This window comes from Pavona decussata, unplaced genomic scaffold (genome assembly GCF_977016875.1).
Source record: "Pavona decussata unplaced genomic scaffold, jaPavDecu1.1 SCAFFOLD_1, whole genome shotgun sequence".
Lineage (NCBI taxonomy): Eukaryota > Metazoa > Cnidaria > Anthozoa > Scleractinia > Agariciidae > Pavona > Pavona decussata.
This window is the reverse complement of record NW_028145425.1, coordinates 915,034-937,783: the sequence shown is the minus strand read 5'-3', so window position 1 is coordinate 937,783 and position 22,750 is coordinate 915,034. Positions and strand designations below refer to the sequence as shown.

At 38.4% G+C, this 22,750-nt stretch overlaps 1 protein-coding gene across 2 annotated transcripts in view; it reads left to right on the top strand.

Moving 5' to 3' along the window:
- LOC146490137 (arf-GAP with GTPase, ANK repeat and PH domain-containing protein 1-like) overlaps positions 1–22,750 on the top strand; it is a 35,202-nt gene that overhangs the window by 11,020 nt on the left and 1,432 nt on the right. For both annotated transcript variants that reach the window (XM_085103121.1, XM_085099745.1), the window contains exons 4-17: positions 224–368; positions 2,012–2,149; positions 10,503–10,723; positions 11,941–12,012; positions 12,592–12,696; positions 13,713–13,812; positions 14,752–15,195; positions 17,278–17,354; positions 18,641–18,718; positions 19,019–19,115; positions 20,037–20,154; positions 20,510–20,614; positions 22,326–22,413; positions 22,481–22,648. In XM_085103121.1, coding sequence (XP_084959247.1) covers positions 224–368; positions 2,012–2,149; positions 10,503–10,723; positions 11,941–12,012; positions 12,592–12,696; positions 13,713–13,812; positions 14,752–15,195; positions 17,278–17,354; positions 18,641–18,718; positions 19,019–19,115; positions 20,037–20,154; positions 20,510–20,614; positions 22,326–22,413; positions 22,481–22,648 — 1,956 coding nt within the window. The remainder of the gene's footprint in view (positions 1–223; positions 369–2,011; positions 2,150–10,502; positions 10,724–11,940; positions 12,013–12,591; positions 12,697–13,712; positions 13,813–14,751; positions 15,196–17,277; positions 17,355–18,640; positions 18,719–19,018; positions 19,116–20,036; positions 20,155–20,509; positions 20,615–22,325; positions 22,414–22,480; positions 22,649–22,750) is intronic.

Here is a 22,750-nt window from a genome sequence, read left to right as displayed (position 1 = left end):
TCTTCTATTTGATCTTTCATCCGCAGTTCAAAATATATGTTTCATATATTAACATTCATTCAAACATCTATGTTGTGGGAATGAAGGAAACGATCACTTAAAACAAAATGTCTTGATGTTGAAACAAATTCTCTTAAGGTAGTATCAAGAAACGTATAGAGATCATTAGGGAGAACATGCATTTTGATACTGGCTGTTAAACTTGTTGTTTTCTTCTTTACAGTTTACGCAGTGGGTGGATGCAGTCATATTTGTTTTCAGCATGGATGACGAGCTTAGTTTTAGTGTATTGTCCGGTTACTACGCTAAATTGGCCCAGTACAGAAAGTTCATCTCTGATATCCCAGTGATTCTAGTTGCTATTAATGGTGAGCAAAATGAACTGTTATCAAGTTCCAAGTTTATTTAATATTTACCACAGTACTCAAAAGGCAAAATATACAAGGTCGCTCGGCGTGGCGGTTGACGCGCGCGTTTGGCTGTGTTTTTCATCCCCGGCCGGTTGGCGCTATATTTTGAAACACGAAAATGGATGAAAAACCGAACTCACGAATAGATTTGCCGTGATGAATTTAGCAAAAATGTGGCGATTCGCAGAGAAAAAAGAACTTCAAACTCGAGGAAATAATAAAGAAGTTTGACTTTTCGATTGTTACAAGATATTTAAAGCCGGCGGGCTAACACTGCCCGCATCTATACATCATTTCTTGCACAAATCGCATTTTTTTTTCGCATTTCCTGAAGTTAAATCAGATTCCTACGAAACTTCGCTATTTTTGAATGTTAAATTCGGTTTGACAGATTCACTTGTGGACTCGTTTTTCACGCGTTATTCAGTAAATCTATAAACATTTTTAAATGTCACGCTAATCGCGTTAATTATTGTGATATTCAATTCGTCCTAATTTGATTTTAGAATAAGGGGGTTAGAAAGAAACTTGTGATGCTGTGTCGGTGGGCAGTGGAAACGATCGAGTGTTTGGTTTATATTTGATAACTAGAGGCAATTTAGCCACCGTAAAGAGATTCGAGTGCTGACGTTTTGAGCGTTAGTCCTTTGTCAGAACGAAGAATGGAATTTTAGAATAACTTGACTTGTTTTAGGATAAGCGTAAATCGCCGGAAAGGAGGAGTGGGAGGATAGGACGACAGTGCACGCTATAGCGTTGATAGAGATGCAATCGGCCGTTTAATATTTCCAGCTGGAAATGGTACGCCGTACCCTTGCGCGCAAAAAAACAAAAACCTTCTTTTTTTTATACCGAGGGCGTACAGACGAAAATTTAACTGAATTTCCGTCCGTTCTGCGTACTTGAATTTACGATGAGTGAGCCGCTTGCAAACGTCCAAAATTGAACAGCGCTCAACAATTAACGTTTACGCAACCCGTTCATACATCATTTGCGTACGTAAAGCCAGTTAAGTGTTTGCCCACGTAATTTTAATTGACGTGGTGGTGGGTATACAGGGGATTCATTAAGATTTTGAACAGTAAAAAACCTGCGCGGGATGGCCGGTTAACTTGGCTTTGGTGTTTTATTGAAAAAGTTGGTTGAGATGATAAAAGCGCCGGGCAAAGTTGTGTTTACAGCCGATCAATTTGCCTGGTGGGTATATACCTTAAATTACTCCCTCTGAGTCCCTTCCCAGAATCACTTGTAGTGGAGGTACCTTGGCAGAGCATCGACGATCAATGTAAATATTAAGATGGTGATCAGGGGATCTTGTCAGTTACTATTTTTATGTTAAGGAAGGTAATCCACGCAGGAAGTTTGTGCGTCAGTTTGTTTGTCAAAAATAAAAACAGACGCAAAACGGTGTGTAGGTTGATCATTACTTACGAAATTATAAAATTGAAAGTTCACCAGCTGCTGTTTCTACAGGGTTCTACAACGCTATGGAAAAAAGGAAAATGTCATCATTTTCTGACGTAGTAAATGGTTTTTTGTCCAATCAGAGGACGCTAAGTGCCTTTTTTAAGTTCATAAATATAATTTTTTTTTGTCGACAGATGGTGTCTCGAGTCTTGATCAGGCCGGCATTGTGGCGACGCAGCGGATAAAAAAGCTCATAACAGAACTTAAACAGTGCGTGTACATGGAAGCCTCGCCACTGACGGGAGAGAATGTCGATCGCGTCTTCAACACAGGTTAGTGCCACATCTCAGTTGATCGATTTTAAAAACAGTAATGCTTTTCAAACGCCGACTTTAGTTCGAAGCGCGGAACTTTTTCAAATACCGTATAGCGTTAATTTTTAAGAATTCTACCGTATTTTTTTGTGTTTAACGTGAACCTAAAGCAAGGGTTGATTCCCGCGAAAACTTGTTCCTGTGCCCCCCCCCCCCCACCCCTTCCTCCCGAAAAAAGAGAATTCAGACCATTTGTGATGAAGCAAATCGGTTGTGTATATTTACTAAAACCGCGGCATTTCCTTCAGTTCTGAAACTAGGCTGTTGTAGTTTCAAGGATACACGAACTGTAAAAGGTCGAGCAGGCATAAGTTTGATTTCCGTGAGTTTACAGCCTCCGCTCTGGTCGCTTTTCCGTGTTGTTTACTCGGCTTGCTGGATACAACAAATTAAAGTTATTTTTCGTGAAACGCACACTAAAAATCATGTTAATTCTGTAAGCAAAAAAGAAACAAACAAACAATCAAACAAACGGCGTTTCGATGTCATCATGGCAAAAACATAAAGCTAAAGTTAACGTTCAGTTAACTATTTAATCTAGATGTATATCAAAATTAATTTGATTAGATTATCGGAAAATAAAATTCCCGAAATAAATAAATAAAATAAAATGGGGATGAATAAATAAATAATAAATAAATGAATCTTTATTTATTTTGCAAGATGGATGAGCAAATACAAAGTAAACGCTGGTATAAATCCATGTGTAGCCTCCATCCAGCCAGGTCGGAATCTGTGGGAGGGGGGTACCCAGCTCATAAAAGAATGACTAGTCCCTAAGTTTTTGCCCTTCTTTTTGGTAAGGTGGTGTTTAAATCATAGATCATTACTATATAACACTCAAAAGCAGTGGATTCGAAATAAAGCAATTTTCTACTTCATCGGGGTAGTGTCGAATTATGATGGCCGACAAAAAGGAGAGGAGCGTAAGAGAAAATAACATAGGACTACAGCTCATGAATTCGAGAGCAAAATATCTTTAAAAACGATTACTAATTAAATGCAGATTAAAAAGAGACGGTTGACGTAAACGTTTGTTTCTCAAAATGTGTTTACTTGGTCAGTTTAACACTAAATACCAGTGTTTCGAATGGCCGTACCAGCGGGGTAAATTTGGTAGAGGAAGGACACTTCAGGTTTCAAACTATGTTCTTTGGTCGCGCGCGTAAACGAGAATTGACGGGGTTTTCAGGTGAAGGATGAATAAATGAATATCAACATATGAAACATATATTTTGAACTGCGGATGAAAGATCAAATAGAAAAAAGATTCTCGCATTTAGTACCCAACTTAACCAGTTGCGAAAAGAAGGCCTGGAAAAAAAATCATGTTTGAACCGGATTCGAACTCATGACCTCTGCGATGCCCGTGCATCAATTCCGCGTCTTTTTGATACTTAAGAATACGTTCGTGAGCCACGGACGGCAACCGGAAGTCGAATATTTCCTTTTTTGGCGCGTTTTTACTCCTCACAACGGACGGGTAAAGCTCTTGTTGGCTGCCGTGGCTTGACGTTACAAACGTGATAGCGTCAAAACGTTCCAAAAAGGAAAAAAATGCGACTTCCGGTTGCCGTCCGTGGCTCAGAGACGTCTGTTCAATTATTATTATTTACGAGGGAAGTGGCACATTGGTCATGTTTGAAGGTTGCCTTGAGATATGTGCGATGCTTTAGTGTTGCGTTGTTAATGCACTCTTAGGTTTTTGTCACCTTTGATTTGGTTAGTGACGTAAGGAAGAAATATAATTCGACATACAAAAAAAAAACACTCATAAGTAAAAACCTGATTTCATGAAGAAACGCTAATAAAGTCACCCTTAATTAAGTTTGTCCTAAGTGCAAGAAAAATAGTTGTACAGTCTACGCAACTTGTCGAAAAAAAAATATAATAATAAAATAAAAAGTAGCAAAAAAAAATGCATTATCACTGACTTCAGACTGACGTATTTTTTTTCCTTAAAAACGTCTTTTTCTGTGATGTCATCTACGGTAAATTTGGTTTTTATTTACGCCTGAACAGAATATTACAAAATTAATTAATGATTTATAAATGCAAGATATTGATTTGGAAGTTTCTCGAAAAGGAACCCTACCACCGTAGACAAAACGTATAAAAACAATATAAAACAAAACGTTACATTGTTTAACTACATTAATTCCACTTCTTTTTGAGAGAGAAGGAGATTATATCATTGCGAAAATATTTGCCTTTTGTGGCGATATCTTAAAATGCCTTAATTAATTGTTTTTGCCGGAAGTGTTTTTCAATCGTTTGAATTTGAAACAGCTGGGAAATATTCTTCTGAAAATCGTGAAGTAAGTTTCTATAGTATTCAATAAGCTCAAGACCCCAATAAAGCGCGAAATTTTGTTCGTTTAAAACCTATTGCGTTTTTAGTGTTTATACTGATAGATCTTGTAATTACTGTTTCGTCCAGTTTCTTAGTAACCGGAAATGTTTTACACTCCTTTAAACGTAAGCGGAAATAAGCAACAGCTTCTCTGTTGTAAGGAAATTAGTTAAAACTGGGAAAGGCTCGTTTAGAAACGACATGTTTTTTTTATATTGATTACACAATTTTCCTTTGTTTGTTGTCTTTCTTAAAATACAAACATGACTTTAAAAGTTCCAGTCTTTGGAAACTGTAATTTATGGAATCTATTTTATGCGAGGCATTTGTGAATTCCGAAACGCGAAAAACTTGCTGCTGTCGACCGCTGACCGAAATGTTGTCAAAGACCGATTTCTGGAAAGTATCACGTTCGGCCAGCAGGAAAAGAAATTGTCTAGTATTTTGCGACAGTTCAATGAGGAAAAGATAACTTTAGAAAAGGTTTTAGCACGCCAACGCTGATACAAGAAGGAGGATTCGATGTGAAAGCTTGCCCGCGCGATTACTGAAGGCGTGTACTGATGCGGCTCAAAAATTGAATTGAATAGAATAATACTACGGTGGAACCTTTGTGTGTGGTTTAAGCTGTAGTCAAGGAAATCGAAAGTTCTTCGTACTTCTGATCGATAAATGCGAAGGAAAGAAATAATTTCTTCAAGCTTGTGATTCTTCGATGGTTTTCACTTCGCGAAATTCGTTCGTTGGCGAATCTGGCGGTCGTTGCAACAATCAGTCGCGTTGCAAGGAATTTGATTACATGTGAATGATAATACTTGAAAGTATAATTATGATTCGAAGGAGCTTTCAACTTTCTGGATCCTACGATGTCATCAAGGATGTCACAGATCTGGAAAGTGAGTATCTCATTTTATGTTTTTCAGTCTCTCAACTTAGAATTAAATGCAACATTCAAAGTGTACATTTAATCGTTGTAATTAAACAGTGTAGCTGGCATTAATGCGCAGTACCTCAGTTTTGTTTTATCGTGTTACGTGAGTCAGGAAAACTGATAGCATCAATTTTTACCATAACATTAATTTGGCATACAATAGTTGTGAATTTATGGCGATATTCGTCGCTGTAATTTATTGTTTACACTTCATCTGCGAATGAGTACCGGGCGGAAATATTGTAGATGAAAAATTTGAATGTGCTGCCTTTGATTAACCACTTGGAATTCGTGTTTTGCCTACGAGCAATTTTCAGTCGAAGAAAATTTCACTCATCTGTTCGTTCGTTGTCATTTCCTTGAAGGTATCATCTTACTTAAAATCAGCTCAACTGGCGATATCAGGCTGTCTGTAGAGTTGATTTTGTTATTGATAGCTCTTACGCGCGTTCGATGTCAAACTCGTGAGAGCACACGCGTTATATTTGACATGTTTATAAATTACTTAGAGAGAGTCAAAGCCTCTTAGCCCTGTCTCCTGAGCCGCTACAATATTAGATTTTGCGATTTCTGATCGTCGATCTTTCTTTCTCTGGAACACGTTCGCGGTGCGCGGATTCTGGCCTAATTTTTGATACATTTATTTTTGTTCCGACTACAAGTAAACATTGTCGTGAATTGATTGTGGTTAGTTGAGAAAACTCATAAATTATCGTACAAACAAATCATATTTTAAAGCATGTATTTGCTGACAACATGCTTTAGTCATTGAATCTCCGCTTTCTTTTACTGCGGCGTAAGAACAATATTTGTTGGTATGCTCAATAAAGTCGGCTGAAATTAATGTACATTTCTAATCGAACGTTCGATAGGAATGATCGAATATTCGAATTCCACCACATGACCTGTGTTTGAAATCGTCAAAAGAAGCAGTTTGAGTTTTATTGTTATCACACGGAAATGATTCAATCGATTGTTGAAATCATTCTCTTTCCTGGCCATGGGCTTTTATCAGGCAATTTTCGTCAGCTTGTCATCGAGTGTATTTCATTTTCCGTTTCTCTTTATAGCGGTACAATCCCTCTTTGTTTCAGCAAGCATCATTAGCATATCATTCGAACATTCCCTCTGTTGTGTTTACGTTTTCTCCTGCTGCGCTGGCGGTTTTGTAATTCTAGAACACCCGCAAATTGTCACGGCACGCGTGTTTAGTAGTCCTTGTTCATAATATTGTCAGAAAACGGCTAAATAGATGTCTTGATGTTGCAAAAACTATTTCTCTCCTTGGCCTGTCGATTTAGTTTGAGAATAATAACCCCAAAGGGCACATTTTTTGTCGTAGGCCAATCATGCAGATAAAATTTCATTTTGTGGTCTACATTGAATGTAATTATAACCCAATTTAGTCTGCTTTAAATTATCTTGAAAATCTTTGCTCCGATTTATAAAAGGACACCGTTTGATCAGAAATCACAAATAAATACTTTTGTTTTGTTGTCCATAAGGGGAGTTTGGACTAACAACCAGGGTGCGCACAAGATATTATTATCATACAAATGCACTTTTAGTAAGCTTATTTACTTTTTTCAATAAGAATGTTGAGGCGAAATCTACTGTAATTATTTTTAAGATATTGCTCCAACACCCATGCGAGATTTTGACAAGAACAACCTTATTTTGCCAAATGTTTACTGTTAGTCCCTGTTTGTATAAAAATAAGTGGCAACATTTTGGTCTGAGAAAATGTACAGTTCTAAGTTGTTGAACCCAAAATGGATGTAACTTATAACACTGTGGTTTTCAGTCACATCTGCATTGTTTAACAGCATTTTCAGGTCCAAATCACCAAAAGTAAGAACTTTCATCCTCGATTGAGCCTCAGCTCAGAAATTAGAAGTTCGCATAAAAAAGAGTGCAATTTTATTGCTATTACACTCTTTTCTTTTTGTAAGAATATTGTTTTTCCGGCCCAGGCTGAATTAATCTGCGAACAGAGGCCCTTCAATCTTCCTAGATAAGTCGAAGGGCCTCTGCTCGCAGGGTAAGGCTAAATATTCTTATTTTTCTACTGAATCATGTTACGATGATAATATTCTTGTGAATATTCTTAGATTATAGCCATTGAACTGTCATTATCATCAAACCTTTGGCTAGTGCAGGGCTTTATCATTTTATTGCCTATTGTTGCTGTTTTGGAGAAAGAAAGAATTCAATACAGTTTAGTTGAAAACATAAATGGTGTTGCATTTACAAATTTTTAACACACAAAATTGGCCTTTCAAAATCTCAGCCTTGGGTTTATTATTAAAATATTCTTAAACTTCCCTAAGTTTCAGCCTTGATATTCTTATAAAATAAATTCTTATAGAAAGAAAAGAGTGTACTACGTGTGGTAATATAACATTCAAACAGGTTCAATATTAGGTACACTAAATAAATAACTTTGTATTACACATACTAATTTAAAAAATTTTATTTCATAATTAATAAGAATGATATTTTATAATTAATAGGAAGTTCTTACCATAATATTATGAATGTGAGAATTTTTAGCAAAGGCTCTAAAGAATACACCGCACCAAAATGAGTTCATGAATTCGTGAACAGATTTTCACCAACGATTTTTTAAAAGATCAGACTGTAATAGCTTAGCATTGTTACATTTCAGTGATGTTTAAGGACGGACACCTATTGACCTAAAGAATAAACCAGCTGTGTTGTTGTTTAGAAATAAGAACATGTAATAATATTTGTGTTTTTACTTTTGATGTTGACCATAATCTCACTGTTGGCAGTTTGTTCAAGATTACGAGATTTTTATCAATATTGTGAGTTACATGTAATTTCAAGTTTTTATATCCTGCTGTTACATCAGACACACCTGTTGACTATAAGACTAGTAGTCTATATAAGGAATCACACTGTTGGAACTTTCACATGTTCCTACCTTAAACCACTTCACTTCACACAATGGCATTTATAAGCAAACCATCAATTTTTGGTGTCCTGATACAGGAGCTGAGAAATGGTAAGGAAACTTGAGGCAAAATGAAAACTTGCTGATTGAAATTCCTATTTTGGCTTCTCTGTGTTCAGTTTGCCCTTGGGGTGTGTTTTTGTTGATAGCATCAACCCTTGAACCTTACTGCAGACAACTAGCTGAATGTTAAGAAAACTCTTTTTAAAATTACTCATGACAGAAGTTGAAGTCCAACCTCAGGAGAATAACTGAAAAACCAAAAAACTTGATGCTAATTCAGAGTCCTTAAATCGACCAAATCACTTACTGCCTTGAAAAGAGTTTGTTAAATCAACTGCGCTCTGCAAGGATTTCACCATTCTCATACTGACTCTAACTTGCTTTTTTCCGAGTTTGTACTTATGTCGTTTTATGTACCAAACAATTTTAGCCACACAATCACTTTTTTGTTTTTGAATGTTATATGCACTCGTTTATGAAGACCAACAAAGTAGTCTGGTATGTTTAGAAAACTGTATGTGTGCACCCACATTTTTCTTGACCTTATGACAATGCTTTCACTCAATGCTTACACTGTATGGGGCCAAGCTACGCAGACATACCTTAACCAAATCCTTGTTCTACAAAAGCGCGCCCTCCACCCCATATATTTTGCACCTTATAGATCTCATGCCATTTCTCTCTTTGTCTCCTCTAGTAGTATCCCGATCAATACGCTTTATTTTCAATCAATCTCAACTCTAATGCATGATGTTTTTAATAAATTAGCACCGTGTAATATTTCTAATCTTTTTTACTTTTCAAGAGAGACATATTTAATTATATTACGAGATTCTCCTCAACTGGTAACTACCACATTAAATATTCGAGACTAAACCAACAATCTAAATCTTTTTCTCGACTTGGGGCTAAAGTATGGAACAGTATTCCCTTAGAACTTCGAAAATGACCCAACTACAGCTTTAAGAGGAAAATGCAAGACCTGTTATTCCATATTTTAATAAAAGTGGACGATTATGTTGGCATTCCTACTCTTATCTCTGAGTTTTCAAAACTGAAAGTTACAAAATGATCGTAATTAAATCAATCTGTTTAGAGTATAGCAATTTATATTTCTTTTCTTCATATGTTCACTTATTTTCTTTTCTTTCTTTTTTTCAATGTTTGTATGGCTCACTGACAAATTGTATATAGATTTCTGTAAACTGTAATTAATTCTTGTAAATTAGTCTTCTCACTACCCGCCTAGATTAGCTCTAGCTACTTGTGGGTTAGTGTTGTCTTTGAATTTTATGTTAAACATGTTGAATAAACTTGAAAACTTGAGAAGTAGAAAAATTATTTATAATGTTCTCAAGTAACATAAAATTGTATAATACACTAGTGATCAGTACCTAATTTCTGTTTACAGCTTCACCACTTGATAAATAAATACACACCAGTCATGGTAAAGAAGGGAATGATCAGTGGCTGCAGATAAAATGTCTTCATTGTTTAAACAAATTTTCCCAACTACTTAGCATTAAAACAATTTGAAGAAAAGTGAGGGGAATATGTCAATGTGATTAAGGGGCTTAAAGGGGCATTGTCGTGGACATATCTCTGCTTTTTGCTCAAAACTGCTCAACCATTTGACAAGGTACCTGTAAATTCTAACACCATGTTGCTGAAAACATTAGGGGTTTCTTCTATGACGAACACTATAATCAGTTTTTCAGCAATTTCTCCAAAATACACACAGTAGAAACTTGAAAAAATTGGTCAATTTTTTCAAGTTGCAATCCATTTCCATCCTAGCTATCTGCAGCCAAAGATGATTAACTCTAGCTTCTGTGTGCTAATGGTGTTACTGTTGTTTAACTTTAACGGCAGCATTATTTTAATGTCCCATTCACTTAAATATGTTTTCTGGCCATTCAAAGTGACTTTACAAATAAGACACTGCCCCGGTTTAGGTTTGAGACAAGCCTTGGTGTATTTGTTCGATTTACAACAACTGTGAATTTCAAGAGCATATCAGTAATAACCATGAATGTTTTGTCAACAGCAATTGAAAAGCTGATCCAAGCCAGGGGTGAGACAAGTCCTGTTCTGACGTCCTTTGATCCAATCCACTCACCAACGACGTCTAAGGATCCTGTCGACCAAATACAAGCAAATATTCCCTCATGCAGCCCCATACATAGTGTCACCAACAGTGCAGCATCAACACCGTCATCATCAACCAAACGGTCAACAAGAAGGAGAACAATGCTGTTCAGTTCATCGGTACGTAAGAAGGGGGTGGGGGGGGGGGGGTGGGGAGCACAATGATTTGGCCCCAGTTGTTCAAAGGGCGGATAACTTTATCCAGTGGATAAGTCACTATCCAGTGGTGCAAATGTACTCCAAATAACGCTTCTGGCAAGTTTTCCATACAATCCCATACCTAAATTAGACATACGCCTCTACTCTATAGAGTGTTTTCACATGACGTCACAATGGCCACGTTGGTGTCCCAAAACAAAGAAATGGCGGCCATGTTGGTGTCCCAAACTAAACCTCTGGGAATTGAACTCTATTTTTATGCAAATACTTTTTATGCAAATACTTTCTTTTGTTTCAGTAATTAACCAATATGGCCAGTAGTCACGTGAATGAAAACACTCTATACAGAAATTAGAGGGCTATAGCTAGGGAAATTCTTGCAAACACACATTTATTTGCCGCATAGCGACTTATCCAGTGGATAAAATTATCTGCTCTTTAAACGACTGGGGCCTGGATTCTTGAATTGAAGCACAGACTGTGGTAGCATGTTTCTCTGGAATTTGATTCATCCCCTGATTTAGATTTGGTTTTTTGAAATTCACAAAACTGGGTTTGATCCCATGCAGATTTAATTTATGCACAGTGTTTGTCTCGTGCATATGCATAAAGTTTTCATTCATGAAAGGAGTTTTAAGGTAAAGGATGTTTTATGGGTTTTTGTGAAGTCACCTTCATGTATCTTCAGGAACGCTCACAAATATGATTACTAGATGGTTGTGATAATATGAAAGGCAGAGCTGGTAAATTTTTTTTCTCTCTCTCTCTCTGTTTGAATTGGAGGGATGTCTTAAGAATTCCAAACAAATTGCCTTTGATTCAAATATACATGTATGTTTGTCATAGACTTGGTGTGTGTCCTAAAAATATTCATTCATTCAGTTTACCTGTTGGTATTAAAATCACTTAAAATTAACTTGCTGCACTGCATGTTAACAGCATCAAGCCTGATCATTACTGTGTACAGCCGACTCCTGATTACTTGAACCTCCCGCTAACTTGAACCAAGTTTCCTTTCCCTTCAGGTCATCTTCTGTATAATTTTACCCTCGGTAACTCGAACTCCCGATAACTCAATTTTTTTTTCAATTTCCCTTAAAGGTTCGAGTTATTAGGAGTCAACTGTATTTCGAACAAGGGATAAAATGTTTATTTAGTTTGTTCCTTTAAAACTCCAGAAAGAAAAGAAGGAGAAAGAGGTAGTTACAGATACAGATGTCGGAAGTGGAAGATCAATCCCCATCAGACAGGTAAGCATGAATAACTGGCCTTATAATCCATATGTCAATCTTTCTGATTTTCTCTAGTTGGGCATGCAGACCCAAGGCTGTTGCCTAACAGGAGCTGGGTAGCCTGGAGTACCCAAGAAAATGCTCTGCACCGAAATTTTTTGCAGCAGCAACTGACACTTCACATGTCGGACTCCTTTCTTCTCAGCTTTTGTTGGCCCCTATAAACTTTTTCTCAGGCAACTAACCTTGAACCTGGTTATCTCATGAAAGAAAAGCAATTACAGTACATATTATTTTTTTTAGTTTGACCTTGAAGGCTTGAATTTGAAAAATTACATGTAGCTATGTGCAAAGCTTTTCATGTGAAAATTAGTTTTTTTGAATATGAATGAAGGCTTATTTTCATAACAAAAACTATACATGAAGCCTCGCTTTTATAGTGAGGCTCAAAGCAACTCAGAAATGGCCCATCACAACCCAAATGAATGATCATTTCTTTAATTGTTTTTTTGTTTGTTCAATGTTAGTTAACCAACCCTCGTGAATTATTATGTTTTTTAGTTAATACTGCTGTTTACAATTTCCTTTCTTGTTTAGGGTTATCTTCTCAAGCGGAGTGCCAGCTCCATAAACAAGGAATGGAAGAAGAAATATGTTACTCTGCTAGAAGATGGTGTTCTTGCTTACTATCCAAATTTACATGTAAGTGATGTTGGCTTGGAAGGATTCCAAAATATAAAGATGATAATAGTGGGATGACTGTCATACTTTGAGTATGAGTTTGAGTGGGGTGGGGGGGGGGGGGGGGGTGCTGGAGGGTTTATTGGGGGTTGGGGATCTTTGTGTTAGGATTTCTTTCAAATTTGTGGATGAATGTTCCTGCCACTTTGACATGAGGTCTACTTGCAACTGCTACTAGGTGTAATCAACTCTTTTTCTGCGTGGAGGGGTGGGTAGATACCTTGTAGCACTACAGCTCAACAATAAGTAACATTTGATGGGCTTTTTTTGGAAACCAAAATAATAAGTTTTCAATGTTTTCAATTGAGACTTATCAAACTCATTAGCAATTCGTGAACAAAAAGCAAAGGAATTCACTACCGTGAAGGAAGTTTAGAAATGCATTTTAGCTTCACATTTACGGCTAACGCCAAACGGGAAACGTCAAGCAGCTGTTTGTTCTAAAATGCATAAACTTGTGTTTCTCGTACTCACTTCTCTCTTTTTCGTGTTTGTTTGCTCGATAGCTGTCGCCGACTGGTTAGAGATAAGCTTAAACCAAAAAGGCTTCATTGTTTTTCATCAAAGAGAAAATTTCAGCCTGGCGTTTGCCGTTTGCCGTAAACGCGATGTTAAATCTCTCTATTATCATAAAATTTGTTGAAGTTTTGCTTTGAATTTCCCCAAGAATTACTAATGGTTTGAGAAGCTACATATATTACAGTGTATGAAACTGATTTCCAAACACCTCGAAATTGCTTAACAAACACTCAGCCGTGCCTCATTTTTTCAACTGACTTCTTGGTGTTTGGAAACCGGATGAAACACTTCCTCGTTATATAAATCAATCAGTGTAAAATGGTTGAACGTGAGTGTGTATCTTAAAGACAGCAGAAGATGTTTAGCGATTGCTTTTTTTTTTCCTTGGTGCTCCCCTTGGCATACTATGCTTTGTTGTCAGGTGTGATGATAAAGTCCATATTTTGTATCTTTGTTAGGACTATATGGATGATGTTCATAAAAAAACCATCGTGCTAAAACACACCACAGTAAAGGTACCAGGAAAACGACCACCTAAAGCAACCACACCTGCGCAAGGTACAGTATTACATGAAGTAAATTGAATGTTAAGTAGATCGGGGGATCCTTAATCCTAACTTGCCCCAGCCTTTTCTGTCTTTCCAGGGTGATTCTGCCCTCCCACCCTCCCCCCTCCCCCCGCACTTCCTCGCAGCTATAGAAGCTTTGACAATGATTCTTATGCAGATTAATGTCTTTCAACTGGTAGAATTTAAACATCCAGGTTTTGGGAAAAATTGATTTTTTAAGTTACTGTAAATGCTTGAATTAGCGCCCCCTTCAAATAAGCGCCCCTCCCCCTTCGAATTAGAGCCCTCCTTGAGGCTAAAAAATATTGAATAAGCGCCCCACCCACCCCTCCCCAAGGAAAAAAAACAAGGAATATACGGTATGCAGTACAGGCATCTTTAATGAATAAACCGAACAGTACAAATCTTAGACCATTTAAGTCTTGCACGTTTTCTCATTTCTTCGAGGGAAATATCCATGCGAGTGCGTAAGACTTCACAGATTTGTGTTTCTCCTTACGGGTTCGTTTCAGTTTTCTTACTTTTTGTCACAGTTCGTGTTTACTTGAAATTAAAGACAATATTAGTCTGAGGCTGAAATTTGAAAAACGAAATAAGCGCCCCCCGTCTCGACCCAGAAAATTAAATAAGTGCCCTGGGGCCCGTTTCTCGAAAGTCCCGGTAACTTACCGGGCCCGATAAGTATATTTTTAAATGTTTTTTCGCCGATTACACAGTGATTGCAGACATGGTACTTGGCCAATGTTTGCATAGAATTATAAGATTTGAAAATTTAGTATTCAAAGCTAACAAAAATTGACTACTGTTAAGAAACATTTATCACCAGACACTTATCGGGCCCGGTAAGTTACTGGGTCTTTCGAGAAACGGGCCCCTGGACACTAATTCGAGCGTTTATGGTAACTTGGATTTGTCCGTTGCCCCCCAGGAAATTCAAGGCCAACAACACCGACGGAATCCGATAACAACAACAGCGGTAGTGATACTGTAGGAGTGAACAGCACTGATGGCGTCCAAAATGGAATAGACTCTTATACTGCGTACAACTCTCTTCCGTCACAAGCTGACATTGACAATGCATTAGCTAGCATAGGAAATCAATTAGTAACGCCTGCGTCAACAAATATCGGCGCTAACTCGAAAACGGACTCCGGCATGATCAAGAAAAAGAACAAGAGGAGTAAGCATACGAAATCTTGTGAAATAGACTATGAGGAGCTTGAAAAGGCTTTGGCGATTGCCGCAGCTAATGCTGTGGCACCCGCGGGCTCCAAGGTGGACACATTATCTGTGAGTAATGCGGGAAGTACAAAGAAGAAAGGGCACAGGAGGGTCAAAAGTGGAAATGGACCGAAAGTTGATTTAGATCCAGGTAATGCGGAGAACTAATTTGATCTTTGATGAAGATAATTGCCAAATAGCAAGCTAAGACCGGCAATGAGCAGTGAATGTAGCCAATATAGCAAGCGTTTCCATGAGGTTTGTGTGTTTTCCGCTGTATGACCGTGCAGAAATTGGGAGGAGATCTCCCTCTCCCCTTCCCACCTCCTCCTTTTTTCGTTCTTACCCATTTTCCACGCGGTCATACGAAAAACAGACGAAACACAAGCGAACGATTGTTACGTAGGCAACAGTAAATGTTTCGTATAAATTCATTCGGTCAGAGACATCGGTACGACGGACACGATTTGGAAGTGAGGTAAGGATTTTGCATTAACAGCCTCTGACGGGAGATCGCTCCAAACTGGTATGCTTTGGACAAAAAATATGTATATATTTATAGGGATTTACTGTCTATTAAGGCTAAGTGTCTAAGTATCTAGGTGCCAAGTTAGGTGACTTTCTGGTACAAGAAGTATCAGCGTTCATATCGCTGCGAAAGGGTAAATAAACTGAGGTATGCCAGTGACAAATCTTTTAATAGAGTCTAAGGTCAGTTTTCTACGTTCCTGCAACAACGACTAATTTAGATAGTTCACTGGGGAGGCTTGAGACACTGTTAGAACTTTGATAGTTATTGTGAACAAATCTAGCATCGCGACTGCGAATGGACCCAGTGGTTGCAATGTCGTTGGCCTGGTATGGACTCTAGGCGGGAGAAGCGTACTCGCAATTAGTGAAAAAGAAATGCACCAAAGTGTATAAACGCACGTGCAGAGTGGCTGTTTTTTTCTGGAGTGTTCTCTTTGCCGTCGCCGTCGAACTTAAGCAACTACGGCGACGAAAGCTACGAGAACGTCACAAAAGGTTGATCAGAAAAAAACAGTTGCTTTTTATGTGCGTTTTAAATTTTGGTACCTTTCTTAGCCGGCCTGTACAAAACAAAAGCGTGAAATGGCTAAATTCAAGGGTATGTTGAGAACGTGAGGACGAGCCGAAATTTTTTTTCTTTCTAAATCCGAACGCCGTTCCTTGAAATTTAGTTCCTAGATTGTTCGGCCATATTGTACAATTTGAAGGGGTTGGAATAATTGCACCGCACTTCTCAAATTCATTAATTATTCATTAAGAGAAAACAAAGAAAATCACGTGACCGTGGTTTGGATATGTGATCCTAATTACCATAAAATTTTGCCTACTTTAGCCTTGAATTTCTCCAAGAATTATTGATCATTTGAGAAGCCATATCATATCAAACACTCGAAAGTGTGTTTCATCAGATATCTAAATACCTCGAAGTCGTTAACACACAAAACCGCGTTAACACTTATTTCACTCGAGAGCAGAACTGTCTCCTCGTACCAAGGTGCGAATCAAGATATATGAAAGATTCTCTCTCATATAGAGGCTCATCCTTATGGAATTTTGTTAATTACAACGACAAGGAGGCAGCGGCGTCCCCGAACTTTAACTATCTCAGAAAGCGGGTCAGCGCTGAGAACTTTTTTAAAGATTTTAAGTTTAACTGCACATCTGCATCAACCACACGATATAAACAACAGAATTTTGTCTACTATTAACTATTATCATACCTGACATATTCTAATGTAAAGTAGATTAGGTTAGTTTAGAAGTAAACACACGACCCCACAAGCTAACAGCTTTAATTATCATCGTGTTTAAATAAAGATTATGTATGTATGTATGTATGTATGTTTAAAAAAACTCGGCTGCGCCTCGTTTTTTCCACTTACTTCTCAGCGTTTGGATATCCGATGAAACACGCTTTCTCTTGTTTGATGTATTACTTGAAGCAGCGTGAAGTTATTTCAGTTTTTCATGTGACGTCGGTTTTTGTTGGCGTTGCCATCGTCGTTGCTAAGTTCCCTAGTTCCCTAACTGATAGCATGACAGAAACAGCGGAGTGTGTAGCCAAAGGAGTAATGGCCAGGAAAACTAGCCCTAATCTCATGACCTCACCCTTGCTGTTTGTCATTTGGTTTGTTCCCAGAGTGTTTCTTTAGTCATAGTGCGTGAGATTTGTTGATTGATTTTTAAAACTTTCCTGTTCTAGATATGGCTGACAGTTGGGAATTCACCATCGTATCATTAGAAGCGAAAACCTGGCAGTTTGCAGCGGCTTCGCAAGAGGTATTGCTTCTAAGTTTAATGTGACATTTTGTTTCCTCTTCACAACCGATAACAACACGCTCCCAGACTTTCAAGGCCTTGAGGAATTGGTGTGCTGGTCAGCCAGGCCCAAGATATAGTTTATTAAATAAAAGAAAGATCCTCAACCGCAACTTAAACAGCTGCGAAAAGAGAGCTTGATAGCTCAGTTTATAGAGCACTGCACCGGTATCGCAGAGGTCATGGGTTCGAATCCCGTTCAAGCCTGAATTTTGTTCAGGCTTTCTTTTCGCAACTGCTTAGGTTGCGTACTAACTGCGAGGATCTTTCTTCTATTTGATCTTTCATCCGCAGTTCAGAATATATGTTTCATATATTTACATTCATGTATAGTTTATTCACACATCCTCACTATACATACTCTGAGGGAATGTGCCATTACATCTGAGGGTGCTTTCAATTTCTCACAACTGGCCGGCCAGAGAGGTCAGTTCGTAAACGGAATGTTCAATGTAAAGGACAATTTTTTTTCCTAGTCCTTCGAATTTCTTCAAAATGGCCCAACATTTTCAGAGTGATGATTTTTTCAAGATTTTTCAGCACCAACCGTTCAGAATGACACATTTGATTTACAGACTGGCCTCTCTGGCCGACCGGTTTGGCAAATAGAATAGAAAGCACTCTAAGTAATCCTGATTGCACCACAGCCGGATACGTAAACGCCAAAAAAACTGACTGTTGGAAAGAAACGAGGACCCTGTACCTTAGGCAATGCTGAGGTGCTACCTTCGGGGTTTTAAGGTTTTTACAAGAAGTGTAACTCAAGGAGATAAATTCCCCACAAAAGAAAATTGGAAACTGGATTTGACCCAGGAGGCTGACGATAGAATGTGTTAAGTTCCTAAACCGTGCCCTTTTGAAATGCACGAACAGTGATCCTTCGCGCGGTACACTTTCACCCAGATCCCTGTTTCGTGCATACAAAATATTAAGCTATATTTATTCTTATCAACATAGATTATATTTACCTTTGACCTTTGTATCGCACTCACTTAAGACTAAAGCCGAGTATGACAACTCTTATTTGTATGCCGAGTTTCTGTTAGACACTTGGAATTTTGTCTTCGTAATCCCATTGAGCGGACAAACTGAACGTACGACTCGCAATAGTTTCTAGCTCAACCAAGCATATTAATTACCGTTGTCTTTACTTTACCAACGTTAAAAAAATCCCCAATCACATTTTTCTTTTCTTACCTTTGAAAGTTATTCCAGACCTTTTTAAAAAGCAGTTCTCTTTCCTGTAGGAACGAGATGCCTGGGTGCAGTCAATAGAACAACAGATCCTGTCCTGTCTACAGTCGAATGAGAGTGGCAGAGAAAAGGTACAACTTTGTGAATCATTTCTTGGAATATCCCTTTGTTTAGGTCCCTTGTATGACCGAGACCTCATCCATACATCCAATGATGAAATATCCAGCTGATAGCTAAAGATGTTGATCACCACTGGGGCTTAAAGGGTGAAGTGTTTGTTTTTTTTCCCCTTCTTAAACGATATTAATTTTTTAAACTTTCACGCTTCAACACCAGATTAAGTCATTACGACGTTTTCAGTCGTTTAAACCAGTGAGCGACAAAAGCGATTGAAAAAACAGATTGTGAAGGTGCTTGTTTATTTGTTCCAGGCCCGAGGTAACAGCAGTTCGTCATCAAATGGCTTCGACATTCAGTCAATAAGGAACACCGATGGAAATGATGTGTGTGTAGACTGTGGAGCACCAAGTGAGTTGGGTGGCCTGTGGCTGTTGTGAAGGTGCCGACCTTCATGTTGCACGTGATTATTCCGGAATAAGAATAGCTGTTAGATTTCTCTTTTTGAGTAAATTTGGGAAGATGTCTCTGCAAACTTGTATTGACACATGATAATTTACGAGCGATTTTGTATTCCAGTAATTCCTAAAACCTCTTTTGAGGGATTTCTTGTCATCATTGTATGTATTCCTATTCTGGTGGGGCTGGTCGCGAGGTTGTCTGCCTCGGTGCAAGTTTACTAAATTACGCTCCAACGTTCTTATTTTATTATTATTATTTTTTTCGTTGGTGAGATTTTATAGCTAACAGAGACCTTTAGAACCACGTTCACGGTTAACGGTTGTCGTCCTTGCTTCGAGATGTTTTTCTCCGGGTACTCCGGTTTTCCCCCCTCCTCAAAAAACAACATTTCCAAATTCCGATTCGATCTGGAGAGTATCTCCAATTAGGGCTGTGCGCTAAATACATTGACACCGGCGTTAATAAAGTGATTATTTTTTTTATTTTGCCGTCATGTTTGAAGTTTTCTTTTGAGGTTTTCAACGGCAGAAGCTAGGTTTTCACGTAAGTCATTTACCGTAGCTTTACGTGGTCTGAAATGTACTTTTACCCATCTACGAATGTTACAGACATATAAAACAACTCCTTCAATGTGGCGGTCCATGCTTTTGTTTTTGTTCACTTAAATCTAAATGCACAAACTGTCGCAACCGTTAGCAACAAACTCCAAACCTCAAACTATAGTTTGCGGTTAGCCCTAAACGTGGTTCTAAATGTCTGAAATAACAATTTACACCTTGAAGAATTCGGAGTTCTCCCAAGGGAGAGCCGCTGTGTTAGTTCTGAGTTATCTGCAGTTTCTGATGAGCTATTTCTTTTCTTCTGCATTAGATCCCGACTGGGCTTCATTAAACCTTGGAGCCCTGATGTGTATAGAGTGCAGTGGAATGCACAGAAATCTAGGAACACACCTGTCCAGAGTACGATCGCTTGATCTGGATGACTGGCCGTAAGTAACGTGGACATGCGTGCATAAGTAAATTACCAAGACCGTGCTCTTAGAGAGCTAGTAGGGAACCCAAAGGCTTCCAGCTAAGAGATTTGGTGAGGGTTTCCGTATATCAAGATCTAATACTACTGTGAAGTTTGTGCGCCATGTGTGTTTTGACACACCAATGGAAATTTTATACGCCGATGTATTTTTCTCTTTCGTTTTCAAATCAGGGCGAGTTGGCTTCTGGGCGAATCAACCTGAATGTGTGACGCTCACTTACGCAAACTTGTATTTGCCAACACGAGCTTTTAAACTGTGGCTTGCCATGGGAAGGCAAAAACTAAGACAGTACGCTATTTCTGTTTTTCAGGGCGGAATTAACAGCTGTTATCAGTGCTATCGGTAACACGCTTGCTAACAGCGTCTGGGAAGGAAGGATTCAAAACAAGACAAAACCAATGGCTTCATCTCCGAGGTATGATCCAGGCTGGAAATGAATAAGATCCGAAGAAATAATAGTGCTTTTAAGATTAAAGGAAACCTCTTGCTGGTATCCTTACCAACGCCGCCGGCTTCCGTAATTTTAAAAACGCAGGAAATCACGGCTTGCAAAGGATGGACGCACCACTTGAAAAAGTTGTGATACAACTCACTGATTCGCAAATAACACACATAATTAAATTCTCAGCCTCGGATATTGCATTTCTAGCTTTCTGATTGGTTCACTAAATCTCGGTTATCAGCTCATATACCGTAGTTTGACCTTATATGGAAAACGAATGCTCCAGGTGTCGCTAAGCTAATTTTTTTTCGTCGGGAAGCGAAAGTTTCTTCGGAAATATGTAGAAAAAAAAAGAAAAGAAAGAAATACCAAACAATGCCATCTCAATATAACAACAATAAAAGCCACAAAGTTTAGTATGACGCTATTTAATGGTAAAGTTTCCGTTAAAATCTTTAAAATTGCAAGATTTTAAGATTTTTAGATCACATAACAACAACATTAACAATCGGTTACCTTTAAAAATTTCAGGATGGCTTGCAAATCCTGGCGGTAAGAGGTTAAAGCCAATCGAAGAAATTTCTTAGGAAGAGCTTTATGCCTGCCTTTATGTTTTTACGCATTTATGAAGACCTCAGGAAAAGTTCATCTATGAAATCCGTACGAGCGGCGGCCATAATGTTCGTTTCCGTCGCTCAGCACCACTCAGCAAAACATTTGCACAAATGTGCACAGCACTTACAGTTCTCAAATAAGCTTGAAGTTTAAAAACTTGCACTGAATGCTTGTCTCAGTGAGGTTGTACCTCGTACTCTTGGACTTGCCTGAAGTGTTTTAAATCGTCCGCGAGGAATTCAGTTCAGCATGAAAAAAGCCGTCCTTGCACTGATCTCTTCCTTCGCTCTGCACCACACAGCAGAACATTTGCTCAAATGTGCACAACTATTACGCTTCTCGATGAGCTGGAACTTCAAAAGCACTTGAATGCTAGTCTCAGAAAGGTTATAATTCATACATTTAAACGTTTCTTCAATTTTAGATGTCCGACTGTGTCCGGTTTTCTTCGCTTTCGATTTTTCATTCAACTCCGTTTGCAAAGAGCTGCGCGTGTCATGTGATCATTACGTTTCGCGCGCTTTGGTCGGAGGTTGCCTCAACATCTGGTCGTTTTAATTTGAAGGAAATTTTTTCTTGAAATATAAAATTCAGTAAACTTCAACAGCAATATCCAAACCCAGAGAATTTAATAAAACAATTATTCCATTCGCGCTTTTTGGATATGAGATTAGTTATAGCCAACTCGGCGCTTCGCGCCTCGTTGGCTATTTACCATCTCATATCCAATGCGCGCTAATGGAATAATTGTTAAATAGTCGAAAGGTTTTTGCTAGATCATACATCATGTAAGATGCGTTTAATGTCTTACCATAGCGTCTACCACATGTACCTAGTGGGCGCTAGTTGTTTCCCAGAGACCTTTCTCTTCTGTGTTGCTAAAGAAAGGAGATTGGTGTGATATGTGAGCATGCGCAGTAGCTTCAAACTTTACTCGTGCCCAGTCTCATAGTTGTACTCTGCTCTGTGACATCTGTACGTCCCTGGAAATCGTGTACCACAGCAAATGGGGAGAATTAATCAGACCTTTAAGCTGATTGGTAAATCTTCTTCTTTTTTTTTCTTTCAGGGAAGAGAAAGAGAAGTGGGTCCGAGCAAAATACGAAGCTAAAGAATTTCTTCAGGAGCTTCCACCGAGTGATTTCTCATTGGGCGAGGTAACTGTGCAAATGCCAGTTTAAGTAATAAAACAACACAATTAACTTGGGTCTTATCTCTTGACAGCAACTTTTGGAGGCAGTCGTGAGAGAAGATTTACCGCAATGCATTCTCCTCTTGGCTCACTGTTCACCTGAAGATCTCAACACGACAAACGAAGATCGAGAAAGTTGCACGCCACTTCACATTAGCTGTTCCCTAGGAAATATTGTCATTACACAGCTTCTCATATGGGTAAGTTAGTAAATCGGGTCTGCTTTGTAGAGGTTTAACGATACAACCAACGGTACGATACGATACGCATCACGATACATGACAACGATACGATACTTTTCG